At 41.7% G+C, this 24,879-nt stretch overlaps 1 protein-coding gene across 5 annotated transcripts in view; it reads right to left on the bottom strand.

Moving 5' to 3' along the window:
* EPC1 (enhancer of polycomb 1) overlaps nucleotides 1-24,879 on the bottom strand; it is a 54,635-nt gene that overhangs the window by 675 nt on the left and 29,081 nt on the right. For 2 of the 5 annotated variants that reach the window (XM_077304599.1, XM_077304597.1), the window contains exons 3-14: nucleotides 22,170-22,315; nucleotides 21,885-22,091; nucleotides 21,532-21,680; nucleotides 20,480-20,639; nucleotides 19,464-19,640; nucleotides 19,279-19,368; nucleotides 19,039-19,187; nucleotides 15,541-15,893; nucleotides 4,326-4,444; nucleotides 2,651-2,792; nucleotides 1,870-2,236; nucleotides 693-756 (exon numbers count right to left, since the gene is read on the bottom strand). In XM_077304599.1, the coding sequence (XP_077160714.1) occupies nucleotides 693-756; nucleotides 1,870-2,236; nucleotides 2,651-2,792; nucleotides 4,326-4,444; nucleotides 15,541-15,893; nucleotides 19,039-19,187; nucleotides 19,279-19,368; nucleotides 19,464-19,640; nucleotides 20,480-20,639; nucleotides 21,532-21,680; nucleotides 21,885-22,091; nucleotides 22,170-22,315 (2,123 nt within the window). Of the gene's footprint in view, nucleotides 1-692; nucleotides 757-1,869; nucleotides 2,237-2,650; nucleotides 2,793-4,157; nucleotides 4,278-4,325; nucleotides 4,445-4,483; nucleotides 4,973-15,540; nucleotides 15,894-19,038; nucleotides 19,188-19,278; nucleotides 19,369-19,463; nucleotides 19,641-20,479; nucleotides 20,640-21,531; nucleotides 21,681-21,884; nucleotides 22,092-22,169; nucleotides 22,316-24,879 lie in introns of those variants that run through there. The other 3 variants (XM_077304598.1, XR_013225649.1, XM_077304600.1) reach the window with 3 other exon arrangements.

Raw genomic sequence — 24,879 nt, 5'->3', positions numbered from 1 at the left:
AGAACAGGAAGCTCCCAGTCCATTGTACATTCCCCATTTTTTTTTTAAACTGATGCCTTTTTAAAAAATTCTGTATGTATGTCACCATTTTTTTTTCACATGATACACAGAAAACTCAAGGACCCAGAGGGGGAACCAAGTTATGTTAATACCATTTACAAAATACCAAGGAGTCCACAGCTACCTAACACATTTACTACAGCACAGGAACCAATGAAGGTACAGTGTACAAAAAACTGTAAACACAGCACAATAAATAGATAAAACAGCAGGTTCCGCACCATGCACATGATGTGATGACACTTCATCTCTATACAATCTCACTTCTCACACTCTTACTTTTGTTGCAGTTCTCCCCCCCCCGCCCCGCCCCTCCCCAGCCCCAAGTGCAAAGCATCACAAATGAACAGTTCTGTATTCAAGTAACATATATACAAGGGGTATTACAAATATGAAGGACTGTACAGATAATTGCTGTATTCTTAAATTTACAGATGTCGATTTCTTTCCTATTAACAATAAGAAAAGAAAAAAACAAAGCATGGGAGATGTGCATTGCTGTCAAGTCCCCACAGCTGCCAGGGAAACGCAGTAGGCTGCATTCCACCATCCCTTGCATTCAAATTGCTACTGATGCATAGCACCTAAACAAGTTCCCAAAGGCAGTTCCAGTACTATGGAAACTACGTCACCTCCATTGCTACTGTATTGTCTGCTATATTGTTCAGTGCTGGCTTTTCTGTTTCATGGTTTTCCCTGTGGGGGACAAAAGCAACAACGATGCATTAGTAAATATCCAAGTCGGGTGGGGCAAAGAAATCAAGCTTTCACAGGCCCCTTTCCTCCAAGCTTTTAGCTTCAGAACCTTCAATATGACACTGACCTAATCACTGATACTTGTTTTAGTAAGGAGACCTTTTATGCGTATCAAGAAGAATTCAAGCTACCGTATTCTGAGAAGGCATTTAAACTTGCTTCAACGCTAATGGTGAAGGAATTATGTTCATCCAAATTTGTGGAATCTACTAACCAACAGAGTCACAAAGAACGAAAGGAGGGGAGGAAAGGGTGGGGACATCATGTATGATTTCAGAAGAAGAAGGGTTGGTTCTTATATGCCGAAGGAGGCACAAAGCTGCTTCCATTCGCCTTCCCTTTCCTCTCCCCACAACAGATATCCTGTGAGGGAGGTGAGGCTGAGAGAGCCCTGATATTACTGCTCGGTCAGAACAGCTTTATCAGTGCTGTGGTGAACTCAAGTTGACCCAGGTAGCTGCATGTGGGGGAGCGTGGAATCAAACCCGGCTTGCCAGATTAGAAGTCCACACTCCTAACCACTACACCAAGCATTCAGAGGAGGGGTGGCCAGGCTGGCAAGCGGCTCATGGTAACCGCAGCCCATGGCCATCTGGAGAGCAACAGTTTGGCCACCCCTGATTTAGAGAATCTGTGTGCTCTCTTCTCTCCAGAACCTGCTCAAGGAGCCTATGCACTGGACTTTTATGACCCCATCCCTGCTGTTTCCAATAAATATATAAACTCCCTTAGGTGAACTTTCCTGAGTTTGGATGGACGCAGTATTTCAAAACAGGGCCAAATCAGGTAGCTTTGGGCTTCTCAAGACAGACACACGTCATACAGCAAGCTACATTCAGAACTAAGGAGATTTTAAAACCAGTAGGTTTTATGGTAGGAAAAACTACTTTAAAATATTTATTTAAAAATCAAGAGTCCTAAAGTTTTCAGGCGCATTTAAGATTATTTATCGGAAATAATATTCCACCGGGAAGGTTCACTTCCAGGTATCTGCGAGTCCTCCAGAGCCAACAACAGAACAGACAGACTCGAACCCAAAGGCAAAAGCCTCACCTTGGTACTGTGTCCACAGAGGAGGAAGCTGGAACCTTGGGCACCTGACAGTTCGCTGCTGCAGCCAGCTTTAAGGCAGATGATGGAACAGCACTTAGAGTCCTAGGTATGTGTCGTGCATTGAGCGTAGTAATAGAGTTTGCGGTGGCCACTGAGGAGGACACAGTTAATCTAATGTTGTTCCCAATCAGAACCTGAGTTGTTGCAGAATTGGCAGCAGTTACTGGGTGACTCAGCGCACTGTGGGAACTTGAAGTCTGAGTTATATTTGAAGGCTGTAACAAGGTTGAACCTGCCGTTGATGACGAGCTTGTATGTACAAGTGCTGTAGGCGTAGTAGTACTGAGGTGTAAGCCCTTGTATACTCCTGTGGAATAAGAGGCACGATGAGGCGCAGTTCCAAAACACACCCATTGGCAACAGAAAAAAGCAAAGTTTTTGTTAAATCATCAAATCGTGGTTGGAAGGGACCCTCCAGGGTTATCAAGTCCAACCCCCTGCAGAATGCAGGAAATTCACAACTATCTGCAGCGACCCCAATTCCATGACCAGGTGATCTCCCCCCCCCCGCCCAAAACCAGAATAACTGGTCCAGAAAAGGTCTACAAAAGCCAAGCACTAACACAATCCCTTCTGCCCAGCCCCTCACAATCTGCCTAAGTCCACAGAAACAGCATTTCAGTCAGATGGTTCTCTAGCCTCTGCACAAAAGGAAGGAGGACCCAGCACCTCCAGAGGAAGCCTGTTCCGCTAAGGAACCCTTTTATGATGTGTCTCTTACCTGAGGCTTGAAGGATGCCATTCACCCCAATTCCAAGCACCACATCATCCTTCATTTTGAATCCCATGAGCTGTTCTGATGTAACCAATGCTGAAGCAGCAAACTGAGCACTAACAGAATCCAATGTCTTGGAAATAAAACCCTTGAATGGGAAAAAAGCAGCGAATAAAATATTTTTATTTAACGCAATAACAAACAAAGCACAGGCTATTTTACCTATTAACTACGTCTCGGATTCCAGAAAAGATTTCCACAGGTCAGTGGCTGTGTGTGATATTTGCTAACTCCCCCCCTCCTGCTGCAGTCCTTCAATTGACACCCCGTGTGTGTGTCCTAGAACTTGCCAGGAAACAGCATTTCTGGAATTGTGAGAGGTTCCAAGCCTGTTTCTAGATCAGCGTTCGACCAGTGTTACCCAATGCAGTTTACATGGAATGGCTAAAATTCCATTTTGTGTAAATTATGTCAAGTTATATAATCAGGCAGAAAGCTGCAATATAGGAATACACACATGCACACAGGTCAAAACCAACTAATTTTGTTAACAGAGACTCTAGTCTGTTGCTAAATGTATGCCTGGAAAGATCTTCACTCCACTGCAAAAAGACAGCAAGGGGAATGCCACCAAATTTCAGGTTAAATAGATGCATAATTTCTAGTAGGCATCATATTCGATCCCCTGCTCTAAGCCTTCAAAAGCTTATAGTGGATAGAAAGCGTTACAAATGCACTGAACGCAAGTGCTGATATTTTCAGAATCCTTTTGACCCCCCCAAATTTCAACACAGTGTTATTGCCTTAGAAACTATGCCATCTCTAGATATCCGGCAACATCTACCACACACACCGTTTTAAAGGTTTTAATCTGATTTTTCGATGGTAAAAAGTTGCATTACACGAAGAAGAGTTTGTACTTATATGTCACTTTTCTCTACCTGAAGGAGTCTCAAAGGGGCTTACAATAGCCTTCCCTTTCCTCTCCCCACAAGACACCCTGTGAGGTGGGTGAAGCTGGGAGAGCCCTGATATTACTGCTCAGTCAGAGCAGCTTTAGCAGTGCTGTGGTCACCCAGCTGGTTACATGTGGGGGAGCAGGGAATTGCACCCAGCTCACTAGAAGTCCGCACTCCTAACCACTACACCAAGAAAAGCACGAAACAGATCCTACCAAGTATCCACCTAAGCCAGCATCTCATTTCTTACAATGGCCACCCAAATGCTGAAGAGATATTCATAAGGAAAAAATTCAGGGAAAAGATCTCTATTACTTCCATCCCACACCAACTGGAGCACAGCAGAACATGCATGGTCTTGTGAACACAGTTGTCTCTTCTAACCACCTATCAAACAGCTACGGAGACACCTATTGTCCCCTCCAACAGGTACGCGCAACCCCCGTTCATGACATTCTCTAGAACCCCTTCGAACAGGCACATCTAAGTTTTTAACTACTGACGCTGCTCTGCTTCTGTTAGGAGGGAGCAGAGGCGGTTCCTACCATACTCACCTACAGCGTCCCGTTTAAACAGTTTTAAGTATGGCTAAGATGTAGATTCGAGCGGAAGCCACTTCCCTGTTGGTGAGCTGCAAGGCTCTATGGCAACAGCTGACAATTAAGAGATGAACCCTGGTGGGAAAAATGAGGGATAAATCACAATACAGGCAACTCCCTCACCTGTGAAGCATTTGCAGAAGAGTTACTATTTGCTTGCTGTTGATGGATTTGTGCAAGTTGCTGCTTCTGCATTAGTGCCAGTTGCTGTTGATGTTGCTGGTATTGTTCGGCTGTAAATGCTGAACAAAATATAAGAGAATACATCAAAATACATTAACCTAAAAGGGCACTCTCAATAGGTAGGGCTCCGGTGCAGAGGGTATATTCAGCATCGTTACACAAAATGGGAGAAATTAGCTGCTGTTGCCAAAGAGAAAGCATGCTTGTCTGCTATATAGGATTAGAATTAAAAAACAACAACATGTGATTTGCCACTTTATAATCACTTAAGATAACTCCCCCCCCCCCTATCAAACTACACATCTAATCAGACAGAATACATTCCCTGTTCCCATTTTAGGCAGCACTTGCATCAACCCCATCAAGGAAAAATCTATTTTCTTATTCCTTACACAAACAAAATAAACTTTTTAGAAATACAGTCTCTTTTTCAAACATGATGCAGTTTTAACTACTTAGTTTCCCTCCATTAACCCACCTGGGGGGAAAAAAATCCAGTCAATAAGAACGAAGTTGGTTATGCTGATTTACAGAGGAATGAAGACAGAGTGTATTATACTACTTATTTGTCTATGGAGAGCTCAGTTCTAAAAACAGAAAATAGAGAGGTTTTATTGCAGTGCATTTTAATGAAAAACTTTGCTAGTGCCATTTTTAAAGGTGGACAGTGGCTAAAGAATGAAATAAACTATACATCTCATTCAGACATACATTGCCAGTTTTCCTGGTTAACATTATTAATTCCAGATCTTGCTTGATGTAATAAGATGTCCAGTGCCATGTCAGGGTTTTGGACATCAGGTCCCAGCACCATCGTTTTAGGACGTTTAAAACATTGTAACACAAGAACATGGTGCACGCAACCTAGTCCAGCTTTTCATCCCTTCCAAGCCACTCATCATAAAACTGTCAACTTTCCAGGAAGAAGTCAGCTATCTAAAACCTCACTAATATTAGTACCCATAAGAGATTTTTTTTTCCAACAAGAGACACGCATTAGTTGAAGGCTATTTTTTTTTTGTAACACAAGACATTTCATTTTTTTTACCAGCAATTGTAACGATAACTATACACCAGAACTTCATTTAGAAAACCATTGCCTCTACGCAGCAATCGCAATGTTTGGGTGCCTCATATCTTCAAGACAAAGGGCTGCCTCTGCTTTTGAGATCCCTCCTACCCAGATTTATTCAAGTACAGTAGCATTTGGACTTGCTGGTGGAGTATAGTACAAAATTTGCCCAGGTACACATCGTACGTTAGCTTCAGTGTTCACCATTTCTAATAAATGTCATTTTAAAGCTAAGAATGAGATTTGCCACCAGTGATTAAAAGCCATACTATTAAAATCTATGTTACTGATCTCCAACATGGCCTAACTGTGTGATTCCTAGCATATGCTTTCTTTTTTCCCCTCTGAACAACTCCCTAAACCAGGGGTAGTCAACCTGTGGTCCTCCAGATGTTCATGGACTACAATTCCCATGAGCAAACGCTGGCAAGGGCTCGTGGGAATTGTAGTCCATGAACATCTGGAGGACCACAGGTTGACTACCCCTGCCCTAAACCATATTCTCCACCTCTCTGGAGCAGGAGGAGCAGATATCACTATGGAGATATCACTAAGGATGAATGGCTTGGGACTTTCCAACTTTTTCTAATTGCCATAGTATGGCAGCTATTTTGCAGTGGAACTCATTGCCCTCTCTCAAAAATTTAACTTGGTTTGGAACCCATAATCTGTGTTACAGAAAGCCACTATGATATAGTTATATCAACTTTTCTCAACTTTTTTACCGATGAGAACCCCCTGAAGCATTCCTCAGGCTTCGAGACACCCCAGAAGTGGTGCAATCATGAAGAATATGGCTGAGAAGCATAGCTGAGTACAGGCCTACCTGGGGCCCCTCTCCTCCCCTCCCCACTCCCTCCAGGCCCATCATTTGCCATTTTGAGAGAGGGTAGGTGGGTTGACATGACCATATACAGTAATATCACCCGGTAAATGTTTATTTGCATCTCTCTAAAAAAATTAACTCCCATCCATTTGGGAAACCCTTCCAGGGCCACTAAAAGGAACTCCAGGATTTCATGAAAGCCTGCTTGAGAAAGCCTGAGTTATATGGATGTATATTGTTGACTACCATTTCAGTTCCATAGATAACTATTCCTGAAAGTAATATTTACATAGGAAATTAGTTGCACTAAATATTCAGATTGACGTATTGAATTCTTAAGTTCTGTTCAATGCAAAGGAGCAGCCAAGCTAACTTTAACTCCTTAGAATATTGTCAACAGCACATCATTTTCAAAAAATGACCTTTTCACATAAGCATCAAAGCAGGCACTGGAACAAGTAGCACAAGGGCAAAGTAGGCTGTCAAACTGTGACTCACCAAGCAACTGCTTGAGACCGGGTTGCTGGCTTAACTACATGCTGAACCTAATTCATACTAACTTTGCCTCCAAACAAACATGGAGGAATTCAGCGCTTGAACTGGTCAAGAAGAAAAATGTCTATGGGCAAGAATCCAAATTTAATTGTCTATATAAAGTTCTGTTGTGTGGCTTGCTGGTACAGGAGACAATACTACCGAGAACCATAAAGCTTCCAAAACAGAAGCCATTGCTATAAAGAAAATTATATGATGTTTGAAGAAGTGCAACTAGATTTTAAGATAAATTATAGGAAGGCACGACTACTACAAAACAATATTTTATAATGTACATTTTTTTGGAGGGAAGGATTTTCTGTTTCATTAACCCTTGATAAAGCAGACCACACAAGAAGACGGGCCCTGCTGGTGGACCTCCTGATGTCACTTGCATTTTGGCCAATGTGTGACAGAGTGTTGGACTGGAGGGCCACTGTCCTGATCCAAGGCGGCTTCTCTTTTCTGAAAACTGAACGGATTCCATCTGAAATACTGTATTGTAACTGATTTGGCACCCTCAACATTTATAACTGTTTGCAAACTATTTATCCATATAACCATTAAAGTATTAGCTAGTAATTTACTACAGCTTGTAGGGATTTATGACACTTAATATTCCACTTCCAGAAGTTTCAGGAACACATCCAAGATTTAAATAGCAGTAGATACAAGCATTCCTTAGAAGAAGTCTCAGTGCGGCGGGCTACATGCAGGCTGCAAAGAAGCCATGTAGGAGTTTGCTACTATACTCCTGAATTGAAAATTAAGCCTTAGAAATACAGATGTTCACATTCTGCTAGTTGCTGATTAGTGATTTAATGAATTTCTGGGAAATTCTACCAAAATTATTTTTAAAAATGCCATGTGTAGGTGGGTCTATGAACTAACTACTCTCTAGGGAAGTTAGGCAGCCTCTTTCCTTGAAGGCTTTCATTCAAGTTGAAAGTAGCACAACAAAATTCCAGTCCAGCTACACCTTAAAGACCAACATGATTTTCCAGAGCATGAACTTTCATGAGTCAAAGCTCACTTTGTCACAGAAAGTAGCACGGTGAATCATCCAGTCCACAAGGAGTTGCTTTACATATAGGGTCAGGACTGGGACACCCTGTAAAGTAGCACTCAGAGACTTTCTAAATTTAGCAGCGTCCCATATAGACCACAGGAGCAACCCTAAAATTCCAAGCAGAAGGCAAAGCAACCTCCATATTGTGGAATGCTCAGTTTGGGCCAAAGACTCCAAATGCTTAGATACTTTGGTTAAATATGAGGTTGGGTCCAAAGAAGAAAGTAATTTTCCATATGCAGTTTTAAAGCTGTTTATCACCCCTCCGTCTTGTAATGCCTCTCAGTTTTTTGCTGACCAATGGGGGAACGGGCAAACACAAACAAGGTGCAACAGCACTATCTAGACAGTGTGTCTACTTAATTCAAATGACATAATCCAATCACTTTGGTGTTTTCATTCAACTAGAATTTTACAGCAAAGCTCCAACATCCGCTGTTATGCAAATCATGATCAGAATGGCTCAAAAAGGTACACTGAACAGCTGTAAGACTCCCCCCCCCCAATTCTGGATTTAAAGTAGTATTTAGGATTTTCTAAAGTCAAATACTTAATCTTAGGAAAAGACCAAACCGTTTATTTGTCTCCATTTACATTCCCTGTGCATCCCATCTGCAGGCAATTTCTCTTCGCAGTCAATAATTATAAAATATCCTGAACATTTGTGATCTATTCAAAATACCACACTTGATCGCATTTAGTGGGTCTCTTGTTTAAAATATTCCCGATGATCACTTTCAATGCAACAGATTGCTCTCCACCTTGCAATTTCCTGCAGTGGCAATTATTCTCTATAGATCCTTGGGAACATTTCAAGTTCCCTCATTAGTCACAGCTATGAGAACATATTACCATAATGCTATTAAAGTGGTAAGCCCTTGGCTTGCAAAACCAATCTTTCAACAATTGGCTGGAACATGCACACTAATTGACAGGAAACTTTTAGCAGATTAAGACTTGTATCTGTCACAATGGGGAGCAGGACAGAACCTGTTATGTTACAACCATCTTCCACTGTAAAGCCTCAAAAAGACAGGAAGCTCTGAGCAATTTAGAAACATCTAGTAACAATTGATATGGGATGCAACGTATCTCAGACTCATAATATGCATACATTATGCAACATCCAGTTCTTCATACCCTTTCAATTTTTAAAATTCAACTGGTACAGACAAAAACGCTACACAGGTTGGTTGGTTGATGTCGGATATGTTTAATGAGCAGTTATTAGCCAATTAATAATCAGTAAACCAAGACACTTTCAAAAACAAGCAGTCACTCCATTAATAGCAGACACTCGTATCCTAAATCATTCAAAAAATCTCCTCCCAACCGACCACATCAGCTGTCTGAAGTCAACATTGATACGCCCTTTTTGAAAAGGCTTTCAGAAATAAGTCTTCTATCACAGAAATGTATCAAAGCAATTTTATGTGGCCGTTAACTTAACCCAGAGTCTCCATTGAGGAGGGAATGTAGGTTACCTGGCAACATTGTAGAATTAGTTAAAGTAAAATCCCCATTATGAAATCTCATAGCCCTCAAGCCACAGGGCATGTTTTAAAGCAACTTGTTTTCATTTTACTTTTTATCTGAAAACCTGCCAAGCTTCAGAAAGAATGCATACACTTCTAGCCTGGCATGCATGCTTTTGTTCAACTTTAAAAATTGCAACAGTGGTATTAGAAAGTGCAGTCCAATCTCACTAATTTATGGTGACCTTCTACGGTTTTCAAGGGAAGAGGCGTTCCAAAGATGGTTTGCCATTGCCTGCCTCCATCACAACCCTGGAATCTCCTTGGTGGTCTCCCATCCAAATACTAGTCAGGGCCAACCCAGCTTAGCTTCTGAGATCAGACTAGTCTGGGTTAGCCTGGTCAGGGTTAAGAACTACAACAGTGTAGCCTTTGGATGACTCAGAACAACAACTAGCACCACATTAAGATCAGATTCTTAATCAGAAACTTATTCGTTTCTGCATTATAATTGGGTGGATGGAAGAAAGGCCTGTATATTCTCAGAGACAAAGGAAAAGCTAAAAGGGCATTTTAGACAAGTAACTAGCAGAAGGAGCTAGAAGCAACGACCAAGGCCTTGTTCAAGAAGCCCGCACTTCTATCCAAAGCAGGATGCCAGTTGGCTGAGAGGGAACTCGCTTCTACCTAGGCTGAGACTGAAGTTAGCTACTGCCTCCAGATTCTATAGGAGGATCACTCATCAGTCCGATCACCACCTATCCCCTTGAGAAGTCATAATCTTCCCATATTGAGATGTCAAAAACTGGGAATAAGGTAGCAAAAAAATCCCTAGGATGTCTTCACTGCTTAATGTACTTTAGGACTTGGCATACTTTTCTTTGTAGTGCAATTCTTATTCATTTATTTTATTTCCTGCCACTCCCTAAGCGGCTCATGGCAGGTCACAATGTCTTAAAACCCCATTAAAAGACTTAAAATCCATCACAACATGGCAGGGGGAAAAAATCACCTTCCTACCCCCCTATTATTAAGGGGGGTGGAGGAGGTCCAACGTTGTTTCTTTCAACAAGGCGACAAGAAAGGGTATAGAATCACAGAATCATAGAGTTGGAAGGGGCCATACAGGCCATCTAGTCCAACCCCCTGCAAAACGCAGGATCAGCCCAAAGCATCCTAAATCATACCATGAATATTGTATGCAAAAATATATATATGTATGAGTGGAAAGACGATGGAACCACCACACAAAGGGACATAAATAGGAAAAGAAACTGGAAATCTGATGAACTAGACAAACTGTTGCAATTCATACCAGTTTCACTCAGAAAAAATGTGATCTGTAATTATATAAATGAGCATCAAAAGTCCAACAAGCCCACATGTTTTCTCTCTTCCTGCTCAATCCTCAAAAACTGAAGATTTATGGTTTACCCACAAACCATAATTAGACAAGACATCAAATTAAGCTTATTTGGAAAGTTGATGTCTTCAGTTTTTGAGGTGTGCATGATGGAAGGAGGGAGAAGAAGTATGTGCAAGCCAAAGACTTCCAAGGCTCTCCATTATGAAAAGCTGCAACTTGCCTAAAACTACTTTTTCATTTTAAAACTAAAGCCAGGTAACAAAAAAGCCCTTCCACTTTATCAAATTAGTACAAGGATTATATCTGGTTGTCAAATGGATGAGTTTTAAAATATGATCTGCATCAAAAGGATTTTAGCTTTGAAAAACATTTCAGGTTTTTTATTATGTTGCATTTTGTTTCAAAGTACAGAAGTTCTACATAATTTCAGTAAAGAAGCAATATTTCCAGCAACTGCTACTGGCTTACCAAGTACAGGGCACAGGATCCCATGCAGGTTGGATAGAAGTTGTTCCCTACATCTCCATATCCTTAGTCCAGCCTTTCTCAACTTTCTCAACTTTTTTACCATTGAGAAACCCCAGAAGCGGAGCAATTGTGCAGAATATGTTTGGAAAGCATAGCTGGGTAACCCACCCACCTACGGCCCTTATCCTCCCTACCCCTCCAGGTCCATCATTGGCCATTTTAGGAGGGAGGGGGTGGGTGGCTCGACATGACCATATATGGTCATACCACCCGATAAACGTTTAGCAAATTAAAATACATTAAAAATTAATTAACTTCCACCCATTCAGGAAGCCCTTCCAGGGCCATCAAGAAACCCCAGGGTTTCATAAACCTGGTTGAGAAAGCTTGGCTTAGTCCATTCCCCATCACCTCTACTCACCATGTCTGCTCTCTATCAAGGCAATTAGATTAGACTAAACTAATCAAGGCTAACAGAAAACAAGGCTAACAGAAAGTGCAGATAATCCACTGCATTATCCGCATCTGCATAGTAGGATGAGATAATTGCTTCTGAATTATTTTTTTACTGATTAACAAATATACTTCAAATCAGTATTCTGTTAAAGCAAGATGAAAGAAAAATTGCAGGGCATTATAAGGGTGAAGGATTATGCATAGCTAACGAACACTGAGGCCTTACTGCTCTGGATAAGAAGGTATGCAATATGCAGAGATGTGTTCTTGGAAACCTGACCCTGATAGAAGTTACAATTTCAGAAGGACAGCCAAACCAGTTTGCTACAACAAAAACAAACAGCAATCTTGTAGCATCTTCAAAACTAACTCAATTTTATTCCAGACTCTGGCCTTTTGTCCTCACAAGTTTATGCTAGAATAAAATTTAGTCTTTAAAATGCCATAATACTGCTGATTATTCTTCTCACAGGCTCCCTTAACTTTTAGAAGCAGCTGAAGACTTCACAAGGATACATGGTTATGAAAATAAAAATAAATCATGTTAATATTCAACACAAATGGTAGAAGTAACATTTTTTGGATTTTAAAAATCTTTACTCAATAACAACAGAGTTTACACTTAGATCTTTCTAACATAGAACACAGGTAAAAATGTTCTTAAGCACACATCGTTTCCTTTTACATAACTCCAGTGAGATATAATCACACTGACCGAAGGCTGTTTTTATTCCACATTTTATTTCCAAATGTTGTCGTATGGGAAAGATAAAAGGCTGTTTTAAACTCTTTCATTTTTAAGCTTCTTCAGCCAAGACAAAGATTTCATACAAAAGGGACCTAAGGAAGCCTACCTCATGTATGCCACCAGAATCTCTAGCCATGTTTAGTTATAATTTTTACACTTAATATTCTGAACCTGTAAAGTGGGGTCCAATAGGGATCAGTTACCCTGTCAAAACGTACATTTTCACATATAGGAGATTTCAAGCTATTTTATACAGAATTTCCCTGATACTGTAGTGTTCAGGTCACAGTATCATTTAAAATTGTATCTATGGTTTCAGAGGCTTTGATTTTAAGACTTCAAGATCTGTAGCTTTTACCAAGGCTTTCTAGATTTAAATGACTTTTTAACGGTTAACATATGCAAATGTCCAAGTGGGCAGCCATGTCAGTCTGAAGCAGCAGAACAAATTTAGAGTCCAGGGGCACCTTTAAGATCAACACATTTTTATTCAAGGGATGAGCTTTCGTAGGCACACACACTTCCTCAGATAATATGTGTCTTATTGTATCTGAGGAAGTGTGTGTACACAACAAAAGCTCATACCTTGGATTCGAAATTCATATGTAAAAGTTGCCGTGGAGAATCAAGAAACTAATTTTGAATTACCATCAACAAATGTAAAACTGTAAATAATCCTTTAGGTTCTGTAGTGATACCTACAGCTTACTCTACTGTAATCTTCACATTCTAACTTGCACAGAAATGCTATAACTAGTATATCTGGTATAAAGAAGTACTCAAGAGAGTACATTAAACTTTGCCTGTAAGTATGAACTGATTTATTTCCATTCCATGATACCGTATCTGAGGAAATGTGCATGCACACAAAAGGTCATGCATTGAATAAAACTTTGTTGGTCTTAGAAAATATGGTCATTAGACTAGAATAGAAACTCCATATGCAAAAAAAAATTTTTTTTGGCTGAATATTTCAACTGCCAGGGGATTTCAAAAACTGCATTTTTTACTGTTATTGGGGTTCAAGCTGGCCTGCCCCCCCCAGAGGGGGTAGTCAATAAATCAAATAAATAACAAATAATAATAAACTGGCTTTTAGATTCAAAGAGAATTTTTCAAGGCTTGACACTGTATGGGTCAGGGGTAGTCAAACAGCGGCCCTCCTGTTGTCCATGGACTACAATTCCCATGAACCCCTACCAGCATCCGCTGGCAGGCGCTCATGGGAATTGTAGTCCATGGACATCTGGAGGGCCGTAGTTTGACTACCCCTGTGAGATGCCTTGAGTTCGATGAGTCACAATGTGCTCAGTTCTGTGAACCAGAGCTGGGGGAGAAGAGTGTTGGGTAGGTCAAATTCTTATCCAACTATGAAAAGGTGACCATGGGTCAGTTACCTTCTGCTGTTTAAAAGAAAGCTTGGGTAAAAATACCAACTTTTCAATATTTAGTCAGACCATTCCTAATATAAGCCATCTGAGTAAGCATGTTATCACTTTCAAGCATGTTATCACTTACAACAGTGGTCCCCAACCTTTTTATCACCAGGGACCGGTCAACGCTTGACAATTTTACTGAGGCCCGGGGGGAGGGGGGTAGTCTTTTGCTGAGGGATGTCGCCACCACCAGCTGAGCCCCTGCTCCACTTGCTTTCCTGCTGGTGCCCCTGACTTCCCGCCGTCCACTGGGGGGCGCTGCCAGCAACAGCTGCACAGTGCCACGCCAAGGGGGAGCCCCAGCCATGGCGGCTGCGGGAAAGCACCAAAGGTGAATCGGTGGCAGAGTGGCAGGGCAGCCCCTGAGGCAGCAGCCAGGGAGGAGGATGAGAAGGAGCCGCGGCCCGGTACCGACTGATCCACGGGCCGGGACCGGTCCCCGGACCAGGGGTTGGGGACCACTGACTTACAAGACTGTTTTTTTGTATTATATTCTCCTACCTGTTTTCAGCTCTGGGATTACTTAATGTTTCATATTGCATAAGAACTACTGTAACTGAGTCATATGATAACCAGACCAACAACAGCAGTCATTAGTTAATTTGTGAAATTATTGTAATGAGATCCACTGGAGTAAAAGTAGTTAAGGACAACACCGTGGACATTTTATTCTACAGTGGTAGATGGTAGAAGTTAATGCATTGCTAATAAGGTCTTAAATTCTATTGGAGACTTCCATTGATCGCTTTAGATTTTACAGTTTAAGAAAGGCAGAAAAAGAATATGTTATCATACTATAGATGTTCCACTATATAAGCTAAATTTGCAAGCTGCATACATAATCAATCCTGACAATTTCTCCCAGAAGTCATTATGCTGTATGATGGCGTGAATGATGATCGCACGTTCCTTGCTTGGTAAAAATGTACAATTAAAAAAACCCTTTTCTATCAGTACTGTAAAGCAGGGGTCATCAACCCCCGGTCCGCGGCCCGGTGGCGGGCCGAAAAGGCCACGGTACCGGGCCGCCGCCAGCCACGCCTGCCTTCCTCCGCCGGCAGCAAGAAGGGAAGAGGCAGGCGCAGCCGCCAACATGGCGGTGACGCAAACGTGCATGCGCGCTGTTGCCGCACATGCGCGTTAGCGCCCCTAGTGGCAAAAACGTGCAGCTGCCGTACATGCGCGTTAGCGCCACCTGGTGGCGAAAACACGAATGCTCGGCAATTGCGCATGCGCGTTTTCGCAGCACCCGGGCCGTCGGCTCTTCCCTCACTTCGGAGGCGGTCCCTGACCTGAGAAAGGTTGGGGACCACTACTGTAAAGGAAGAATTCTTGTTCTCTGACATTATGTATTTTGTGATTTTTAAATATTTTAGAATAATTTTTCATTCCAGAGCTCATTAACCGGAAGGCTTAAAGATAACCTTCTCTATATCCTGTGCTGCTCAGATACCAAGGGGATTTTTTTTATAAAGTGGGTACATCAAAGAAGATTTACAGATTTGACACGCTACCTGCTGTTGAAAAGAGTACTTTAAGGGTACCTGTTTAGATTTTCATCCAACAGGCTAAGATCTAACAGAACACCCCCATCACGCTGAGAAAAACACCGTTCTCTGAGAAAAACACACCGCAGAGCTAAACAGAAAATGGGTTACTGTTGCCAAAGACACTTTTAAAATGAAGTTTGTCAAAAGGAACGTACCAAAGTGTGCTGAACCACTGCTACTTTTACTTTGTATAGAGGTACTGCATGTCTGGGTCGCCGGTTGTGCTGTGCCTGTTCGATGGACGCTCCTGTGTAACTTCCTATAGGAAAGTTCGTCATTGTCACTGTCATGTAGGGATGGTGTCCGAGGCCTAAAATGGCGCCATCTACATGATTTGATATTGACTAGCATCTGACTGAGGTCTTTAGAGAAAGATCTGTCCGAGGTATTTGTTTCTGAGGTATTGGCAAATTGATTGATTGAAGAGTGTTGTTGTGAGGAAAGCATTTCCGAATCCAGCTGGCAAAATGCACTGTTGTTCTCCGAATACGCTCTGTCTAGCAGCACCCTAATAGGAAGAAAGGCAGTCTTGTTTTATACCGCCCGAGCCAGAATGACAATTCACGTAATCAGATAAGAAACAGAGCAAAAGAGTTGCAGCTTGCACCCCAATGTTTTCCAAATGAATTTTTTTAGCAGCTTTCTTCCCCCCCCCCCCCCCCGTCTTTTGGGAGTTGTTCTGAATGCAAAATACACCCGCTTTCAGTCAGCATGATTATTTATCTTTACGTGTGCACTTTCATATGCCACATGTTGCTCCTAACTCTAACAAAATCTTTTACCATGTGTGCTTTAGGGTTGTTAAAGTTTTTCACAGTAGCATATGAAGAAAGCGCTATGCCTTGTAGAACTGTGTATCAAAATACTGGAAAACCCATGAAATTGCGAGCGTGTATGGTGACAGCATTAAAAATTTTCCATAAGGTGTTAAAGGAAAACATAAATTCTGATGAGAAACTGATTGCCATCACTCAGTTTTTCCATCTTTTCTTTAATATACATGAACACCACACACGTTGTACCTCCGCAAGCACCTCAACGTTCCAATTAAGCAACCCTCACTGCCTGATGTAAGCGGCAAGATTTGTGGAGCATATCAACATTTGTAATAGCAAAATTCTTCCGGAAAATATGCTCACTGGTTTGCATTTGAGGAAAGAGACACAAATCTCTACCACCCATGCCCAAATTCTCCTTCCTGAGTTCTCCTGCAGACAAAAGAGATCCCACTCACTCATCTGGCACACTCAGGATTTGGGGTGCATAAGGAGAGTTAAGCTTGGGATGTACCCAAAATGTACTTACACAGTGAGAGAACTTACACAGTAGATTACAGTAGATGAGCGATAGCGATGTGAGCATCCTGCATAGTGCAGGGGGTTGGACTAGATGACCCATGAGGTCCCTTCCAACTATCATTCTAAGATTCTATGAACTGCTTTTATATAAATTATATAATTATATAGATAATAAACAAACAAACTACTGTTTCAAACCACTTCCCTATTCAATCAAAGAGAGAAGCTAGGACAGCGGGAGTATTCGTTTATCACCAAGCTGGGACACATCCTGAAGCGGTAAAAAAAAAAATCTGGCTCACTGCATCTTTGTGCCTCCCACATCAATGGCAAGTGAAAGAATCTACCATGCAGCCACCCCCTTCCCCAAAAAATGGGACTTTCAACTCCTGCTATACTTTGGAGGCCCCTGAAAGTCACAAGGGCACACATCTAGCCATATCTGTCCCTTCTTCCCCCTCCTCAATTTTATCCTTGTAACAATCCTGTGAGGCAGATGAAATGGAGAGTGTGACTGGCCCAAGGACGCCCAGTAAGCTTTATGGCAGAGCAAGGATTTGAACCTGGATCTCCCTGTTCCTAGCCAGTACTCTAACCCAGTGGTCCCCAACTTGCGGGCCGCGGCTCCCTCTCCCCGCCCCCCCCCAGTAAAAAACTTCCTAGGCTGCAAGCTTGCGGCCCGGGAAGCTTCTTACTGCGGGAGGGCGGGGAGAGGGAATCAGGGCCGGGCCGCGCATTCGCGGCCCGTGCGGGCGCGGCCCAATGCCCTGCCGGTCCCCAGCCTCAGAAAGGTTGGGAACCACTGCTCTAACCCACTGCAGCACACTGGTATGTCCATCCATACATGAAATACTCCCAGCAAGACATGAGTATACTACCTTGCCTCCAAACCCTTAGAAAAGGACCCACCATGGGCTAATGTGGGAAGGAATGGATTTAGCTACCATGACTAGCCAAGATTTCAAACTAAGGAAAAAATTTTAAAGGAAGAAATCCTAGTCCTACATATGTAAAATTTAAAAAGAAACCTGTACTTTAAAGCAGGGGTAGTCAACCTGCGGTCCTTTAAACAAATGTTTACATTCATAGAGAGATGTTTAGGACTGCAGCAAAAAACCATAAAACTGGAAAAGTGACGTGAGATCTACAGAACTTGCTATGTTCCCTAGCACTAGCCAGCATTTAGACCACAAGAAGGTGGCCATTCCAGTGAAACAGAAGAACAGGATGCAACGTTTAAAGAACACACATTCCTCACAAGCAGGTTACTGAAGATCACATTCTTAAAAGCTTATGGAAAAAGTGACACGTTTTTACTCTAAGTCAATAACTATTATGAAAGGTAGTTTGTGCTACATGGGCAACTTATACCAAGAACTGTATAGGGATGGTACAAATTACAAACCACATGCTCACAATTCTATACAAGACTTTTATCAGCTAAAGGAGACAGAGTTCAGAAAACTGGAAACCAGTTTGAGGCAGTTTGAGGCAACCAGTTTGAGGCAACACCGCAACTTCGGAATAGACACAACAAGAACTCTTAGCAGGGGTTCAAGTCGACGTTTGATGCAGCTCACTAGAGTCACAGCATGCTAGCAAGCTCTTAGGCTAGTTTCTTCCCCAACATACTGCAATAGTCTGGTATCATCTTTTCTTTATTAACAATAAACTCCTTCAACCAGAGGTCTCGCGCTGACCTCAACTTTGACACTGGCTACTGAGTTACCCCCTATCACAGATTCACTCTCATCTCCCACCTCACCCCCAATGAGCTACTATTCCTTCACAGCAATAACTTTGCCAGCGATTTATTCCAGCAACAACCTCAGTATAGAGGAACTGGAATGTATTACAGACATGGCAGGTGCCTTCTTCCCTTTGAGATACTGTATCATACATGTCTGAAAGGGACAACTGATCTGCATTAGCCTCCATATCACAGACGTCTCTGGAGTGAGTGCATTTGCAAATCACGTTTAGGTGTTAACAGCAACTGTAGATGCTTGATGCAGATATCAGAGTGCTCTTGGGTTAGAGCAACTCAGTAATACAAGGGGAGAGAAGAGAAAAGGCAGAGAGATGCATGAGTCCATATCATATGTCCAACCCTGTAGCAAGGGGCAGGTGAGTATTGGATTGCTATTGTAACCCGCCATGAGCTGGTGTGGCAAGAATGGCAGGCATCAAATAATAATAATAAAAACATTCAAATGCTTAGCTCAAATTTGGTATGGGTTTGAAAAAATTATGCAAACTGTTGGATACTGCATTTCAGATTTCCATTAAGGGGCAGAATTCAGTTTGCATTTCACTAAATTCCAACACAACTGAAACATACGAAGATAAAGTTACCTTCCACCACGTCCAACCCGTCTACGCGAAAACCCAATGCACCTCTGGGGTACAGTAAGGGTTGTTAAGCAGTATCTATAACGCTCATCTCCCAATGTGCCCCCATTAGGACTACTCCACGGCCAGTCACCAGTTTGGTCTAAATGAGGCTAGAAAAGGAAGACGAGAAAAAAATTAAACAGACATTCTCTCACGGTAGACACCAATGTTTACATTTTGGAATAAACTTAGAGGACTTACAGCATAATACTGACAGCCTGCTTTCCTACGGAAAGCAAACGGACCATCAGGATCATTTTCTTCCTCAGCTTCAGAAGAGCCAGACAAGACCTTGTAACAAAGAAGGAGAGCGGGTCAAAATTAAAGGACACACATTTTCTATCCCTTTTTATACGCTCCCACAATTAAAAAGACTCAAGTCCTACTTGTGAAAGAGGATCTTCATCGGAGCTGGGAAAGTCATATTGATTCATATCTTTAGCATTAAAGACTGGCAGTGCAGCAGGAGTTGTCTGTTGAATAGCAGCAGTAGGCGATGAAGGTACAACTTTGGGCTTCTTCTCGTACTTCCTTTTGGGTCGTATAGCATCAGCTTTTTCTTGCTGCAAAAATTAAAAAAGAGAGTTTAGCCTATTTGGATTAGGCCAAAGGCTGTAAACTAAACATTTCTGTACTCTCTCTGGGTGGAATCTAGGCCAAGACTTGAGGAAGGGAATCAGTAAAGTATCAAAATAGAAGTATTTAGGTGAGCCTCCAAGCCAGTTAACAAGTATGGAAATATACTTATTTGGGGGCGGTGGGGGAGGGGGAATCTGCCAGTCAACTTTGATGTTTCTTGAAATAGTAAACCTTAGCACAAAACTCTGAATTTCCAAACAAATTAACCTCTACAAGTGTCCTAAGATTTGGAAGGTGGGATCCTGTACGTAAGTATAAGTCACTAATTCTGCATATGCACAGCTTTTGAAGCTGTACAGTTGGCTAAACAAGCCTGCAATAAAGCAGTACTGACAAAGAACTGCTGAAATTTATTTTGTTGTTTTGACATACAGTGAGGCAGTACTATTCAAGGTCAATGGGGAATCACCAAATATACTAGGGATGCTAAATTATCTGCTACAGAGTACAGCAAGTGGGAAGACCCCCTGTAAAGGCCTAGTTATCTTTCTATCCCACTGCTCTCCCAACATGGAATTCAGAGTTTTCCTAGGTGACTGCCCAGCCAAAGTACAGAACAAGGTCAACACTCTTTTGCTTGTTAGCCTACGGAAACACAAGCAATTTTAGAACAGCGCTGGGACCTTCGCAGTTTGTGGCTAAAATGATGAAGCCGGCCACACAAGTTACTGGGCTCTTTTGGGCTTACATGTCCTGTATCTATTTTTTTTGTCCTGTATCAACAGATTAAGCATTACACACATCTGTTAAGAGATTTAGTCACCTTGTTGACTTTAAATTCCTTCAATTCCATGCTTTCTTGGTGTTTAAACTGAGAACTATTAGGAACAGGAATGACAGGGATAGCATAGGTGGCCTTCATGGGCTGTCGCTGTGCCATTACCTCAGACATGATCTCTCCATTATAATCGCCCAGATTATACCTGAAAAAAAGAAGAAAAGGCATTGGCGGCAATTCTCTGAATACTCATAACCTAAAAGCTTATGCTTATGTTTGTACAACTGCATTTTGCATTAATAGGACCTTTCACAAGTGAAAATATCCTTACAGAATCATATGGAATCTAAGTCCTGGCTCCAGGACTAACTAATGTCATGGCTCCAATTAAGTACATCACAAGCGTTAACTAAGGAAAAGGATATTGGACGAGAATATTTATTTCATTTATACCCTCCTTTCTCCTCTATGGGGACCCAAAGTGGCCAAGATTGTTTTCATCTCCTTCATTCTACCCTCACACAACCCGATGATCTATGTTAGACTGAAAGCGTGAGACTGGCCAAAGGTCAATCAGCGAGCACCAAGGCAGACTAGAAATTCAAACCCAGGTCTCCTTTATCTCATTTTGACACTGCAACCCACTACACCAGACTGATTGTCAGACTTTCCAGTTTTTTAGCCTTGGCCTTCATTGAGATGAGAGAACATCCTCTGGAGGCTTTTATCAAGCGTGTCCCACATATAGCCCTAAGACAAATAGCAATTACTGTCACTAGACTGCTAAGTGTTAACAATCCAAACAATAGCTCAAACTAAGGCAACAAATTTCCATAACAGGCTGAATCCCTTTTAACATGAAGAACGGTTACAGGATGAGGATCCTCTGCTCTGAAGTTACAAAAAGTGTCTGACATTAGTAAATAGGAGGATCTGTTAATATTCTATCCAGATGGGATTAAAATTATTTACACAATAAAAAGTAACAGTAACCTTTATGGCACAGTGGACAGGACTCTTAAGTTATCACTGCTCTTTGTAATAAATTACGACATCAACGCCACTTAATTAAATAATTTCCAGCATGGATCCTTTACCTCTTTTCCATAATTTCCAGTGTTAAATGCAATAATTCCCTCTTGCTTTTTTCCCTCCTCTTTATCATCTCTAGAATAGTTACTGCACGACTCAGATCCCGACGCAGCTTAAGCATTTTCTCATAAGAAGCTTCATCATTCTTGCGATTCTGCAAGAAAAAAAAAAAGATGGCATCTGAGCCTCAAAATTTCAGTGCACCAAGAGTTTCTCAGCAGTGCCCACAACCCTGGCCCATACTTCTGCAGCAATAGTCAATTACGATAAAGTTCATAGTACAGTATGTAATGAAAGATAACCTTGCTCAGTTCTTCAGACAGCATTCCCCAATGCAGTATTTTTTACAAAGACTTACTTTCCGGGTCTGCATCTTTTCCGTTCGCCTTCTAAATGCCACATATGGATCGTTTGTGCTGGAGCCATCGCGCTTCTCCTGTTTCACTGCTGGGATAAGAGAGGGACCTCGACAGTTTTTCCTCTTTTTAATCCAGTACTCGTATACTTCTCTAATCAATTCATCATCTTCCTTTAAGAGTAACTTGGCCTCCTGCAGGCTGACTGGCTAAAGGGAAAACCCAAATGTGTCACTTTCATATATTTATTACCCGGAACAATTTAAATATCTGGAATAATGCCGTACCTGCTGACCACTGCCTTTTTCTAGACGATCTATCATTTCTTCAAATTGTAAAGGAGAAATATCAATTTTTTTCTTCAGCTTATTCACAAAGGCCTCATCTTCTGAATCCAAGTCATAATCTGGCTGCTCAGCATCCAAACTAAAAGCTGAAAAATAGAAGTACACATATTTATACCTTATTTTCCCCAATATTCTGCATAAAAAGGGATAAGACAAAAGCAGATGACAAATTATTTTGCCTTAAATATTATTTTGAAGCATATCTTGTTGAATAACTAACTGTTAGAATTGATTTAAAAATACTGATTTGGAAATCAGTTCAGTGTAACAATTTTAAAAGTTAAGCTTTGTTTCTCATACAGAAATACTGATCCAGCTGTTGTGGTCAAGAAGGAGCTGTTCTGCCAGGCCTAACTCAATATCTGAACCGTACCAGCCTCCCTGCCAAAACCCTCCTAAATTTATGTAATCCCAGGTACACATGACCCTCCCACCTCCCCTTGCCTCCTCTCCTGCCAACACAAGAATTGAGCAATTGGTTGTTTAAATTGGCTTTTAATAACAAATCAGCTTTAAGAGTTTTGATTTTTGATGTATATTCTATTTATGTATGTATTTTATTTTGATGCAATCCACCCTGTGTCCACAGAGATAGGGCAGACAACAAGGGTACTAAAAATTGATGAGGATGAGGCCTGCCACTGAAAACCTTTCAAGGTGACCCTTACAAAAGCTTGCCAGCCACAAAACTTGCAAGTGGCAATTTGTGCAGAAACGTCAACCAATTCAATCATCATAGGGCAGGGGTAGTCAAACTGCGGCCCTCCAGATGTCCATGGACTACAATTCCCAGAAGTCCCTGCCAGCATTCGCCAGCATTTATGAAGTCTTAACTTCATAAATCTGGGGCTACAATACTCTCATCTTCTCACTCAGTCCAATGAGCGTCAATATTACTTCAAGAAGGGTTCTAGAATCCCTTTAGAAACAAGAAGGGAATACATGAATCAATGTGCTATAATTGAGCCCATTAAGCTTCAGAAATGCATAAAATACTAAGTTGCACAAACGGTGACTTTTTTTTGGTGTATCTTTAATGTACCATGGCTTAAAAGGCACTGTGATAAGGCCAATTCTCCAGGTTAGAGCCCACTGCTCTTAACCCTACACTGTACCCATTGAAGCAGAAGCAGCTCCAGAAGAGGAATACATTTATTTGAAAAGGCACTGTTTACTATAGCCTGGTCTGAAACACTGATTCTTGAAGGACTGGTATGTGTGAAGCTAAAATAACATATTTTAAAAAGTTTTTCTTCTAACAGACTCCCTACAGAATATACAAAATGCGTAACTCTGCATCAAAGACTGTACTGGTGAGAAGAGTAACACACCAATTTGTTCTACTGTCTGCTGAGAATGACCAAAGTATTCTGGACTAAGGTTATCATCAGTGTTGCTAAACCATGGTTACAGATGCAGACAGCCTATCAGTAGGGAACCAGCTTGGGAAATTCACAGGTTCCCTCTTTCCTCAGTCTCCCTTCTGCCTATCCTGATATTTAAGGGTTACCAAGTCTCACTCTCAGAACAGACAGTGAGTTGGTATTACATCGGAATGCAGCCTTCAAGAAGAATTGGTTCTTATATGCTGCTTTTCTCTACCCAGAGTCTCAAAGCTGTTTACATTCACCTTCCCTTTCTTCTCCCCACCACAGACACCCTGTGAGGTAGGTAGGTGGGGCTGAGAGAGCCCTGAAATTACTGCTTGGTCAAAACAGCCTTATCAATGTTGTGGTGAGCCCAAGGTCACCCAGCTGGCTGCACATGGGGAAAGAGACATATTCAAATATTTAACCACATGGAGTCCCTGAAGTATGCTTATTTAAATGGCAATAACAGCAAGCATGTAAAAAAGTTCACCATCATCAACAAACAAATTATGATCACTGCAGAAATAATCTGATTAACAATCTATATAGGGAGGCTTAACAAACTATGCAGGGGATCCCAAATTCCTTCCCCGCTCCTGGCCCCTCCCTATTTGCTTCATGCTATAGTACTCAACGTTGTTATAGATTGCCTAAGCAACCTAGAATGGCACCTGAGATATCACAGAACAGTCTTTCAAGATGGCAGTGATGATAACTTTCTGCTTAAAATTTTCCCACAAGCCTCAGAGTTACTCCAGGCTCTCCTCTCCACAGTGTCTCTACTTGCCTCTGCTTTGGCTTTCCTCCACCTTGTTGGTACCTATTTCTCCCCCACTCATTCCTCCATTGGTCACTGCTTTCCCTTCTGTCCCTCCTCCTTGTGATCTCTCCCAATATGCCAAACTTGCCCAGTTGATGCAAAATCTTGAAACTGAAAACACAGGAGATGCTCTGAGCTCCCACCTCCATTAGCCACACTACTTCTCAACCACCTCAATAAAATGCCATGGTGGGGGCTGGGATCTTCTCAGGGAGCCACCACATCAGCAGCCACTGGTCTGTACTATTTTGGATTCCTAAAGTAACTAAACTGTCATCTAAATGTCCTTACCCCCCTTTTCCTTATTTTAAATTTTCCCAATCTGTCCCTCCCCCAGGTTTATGGAAAATCTGCCCAAATCTCAAATGGGTGCAAAGATAATTGAAAATTAGATACATGAATGAGGGCAAGGAGATGCAAAGACTGGACATAAACATTATATATATCAAGCATGGGTATG

The sequence above is a fragment of the Paroedura picta genome, chromosome 11, assembly GCF_049243985.1.
Source record: "Paroedura picta isolate Pp20150507F chromosome 11, Ppicta_v3.0, whole genome shotgun sequence".
Classification (NCBI taxonomy): Eukaryota; Metazoa; Chordata; class Lepidosauria; order Squamata; family Gekkonidae; genus Paroedura; species Paroedura picta.
This window is presented reverse-complemented; position numbering and strand designations above follow the sequence as displayed.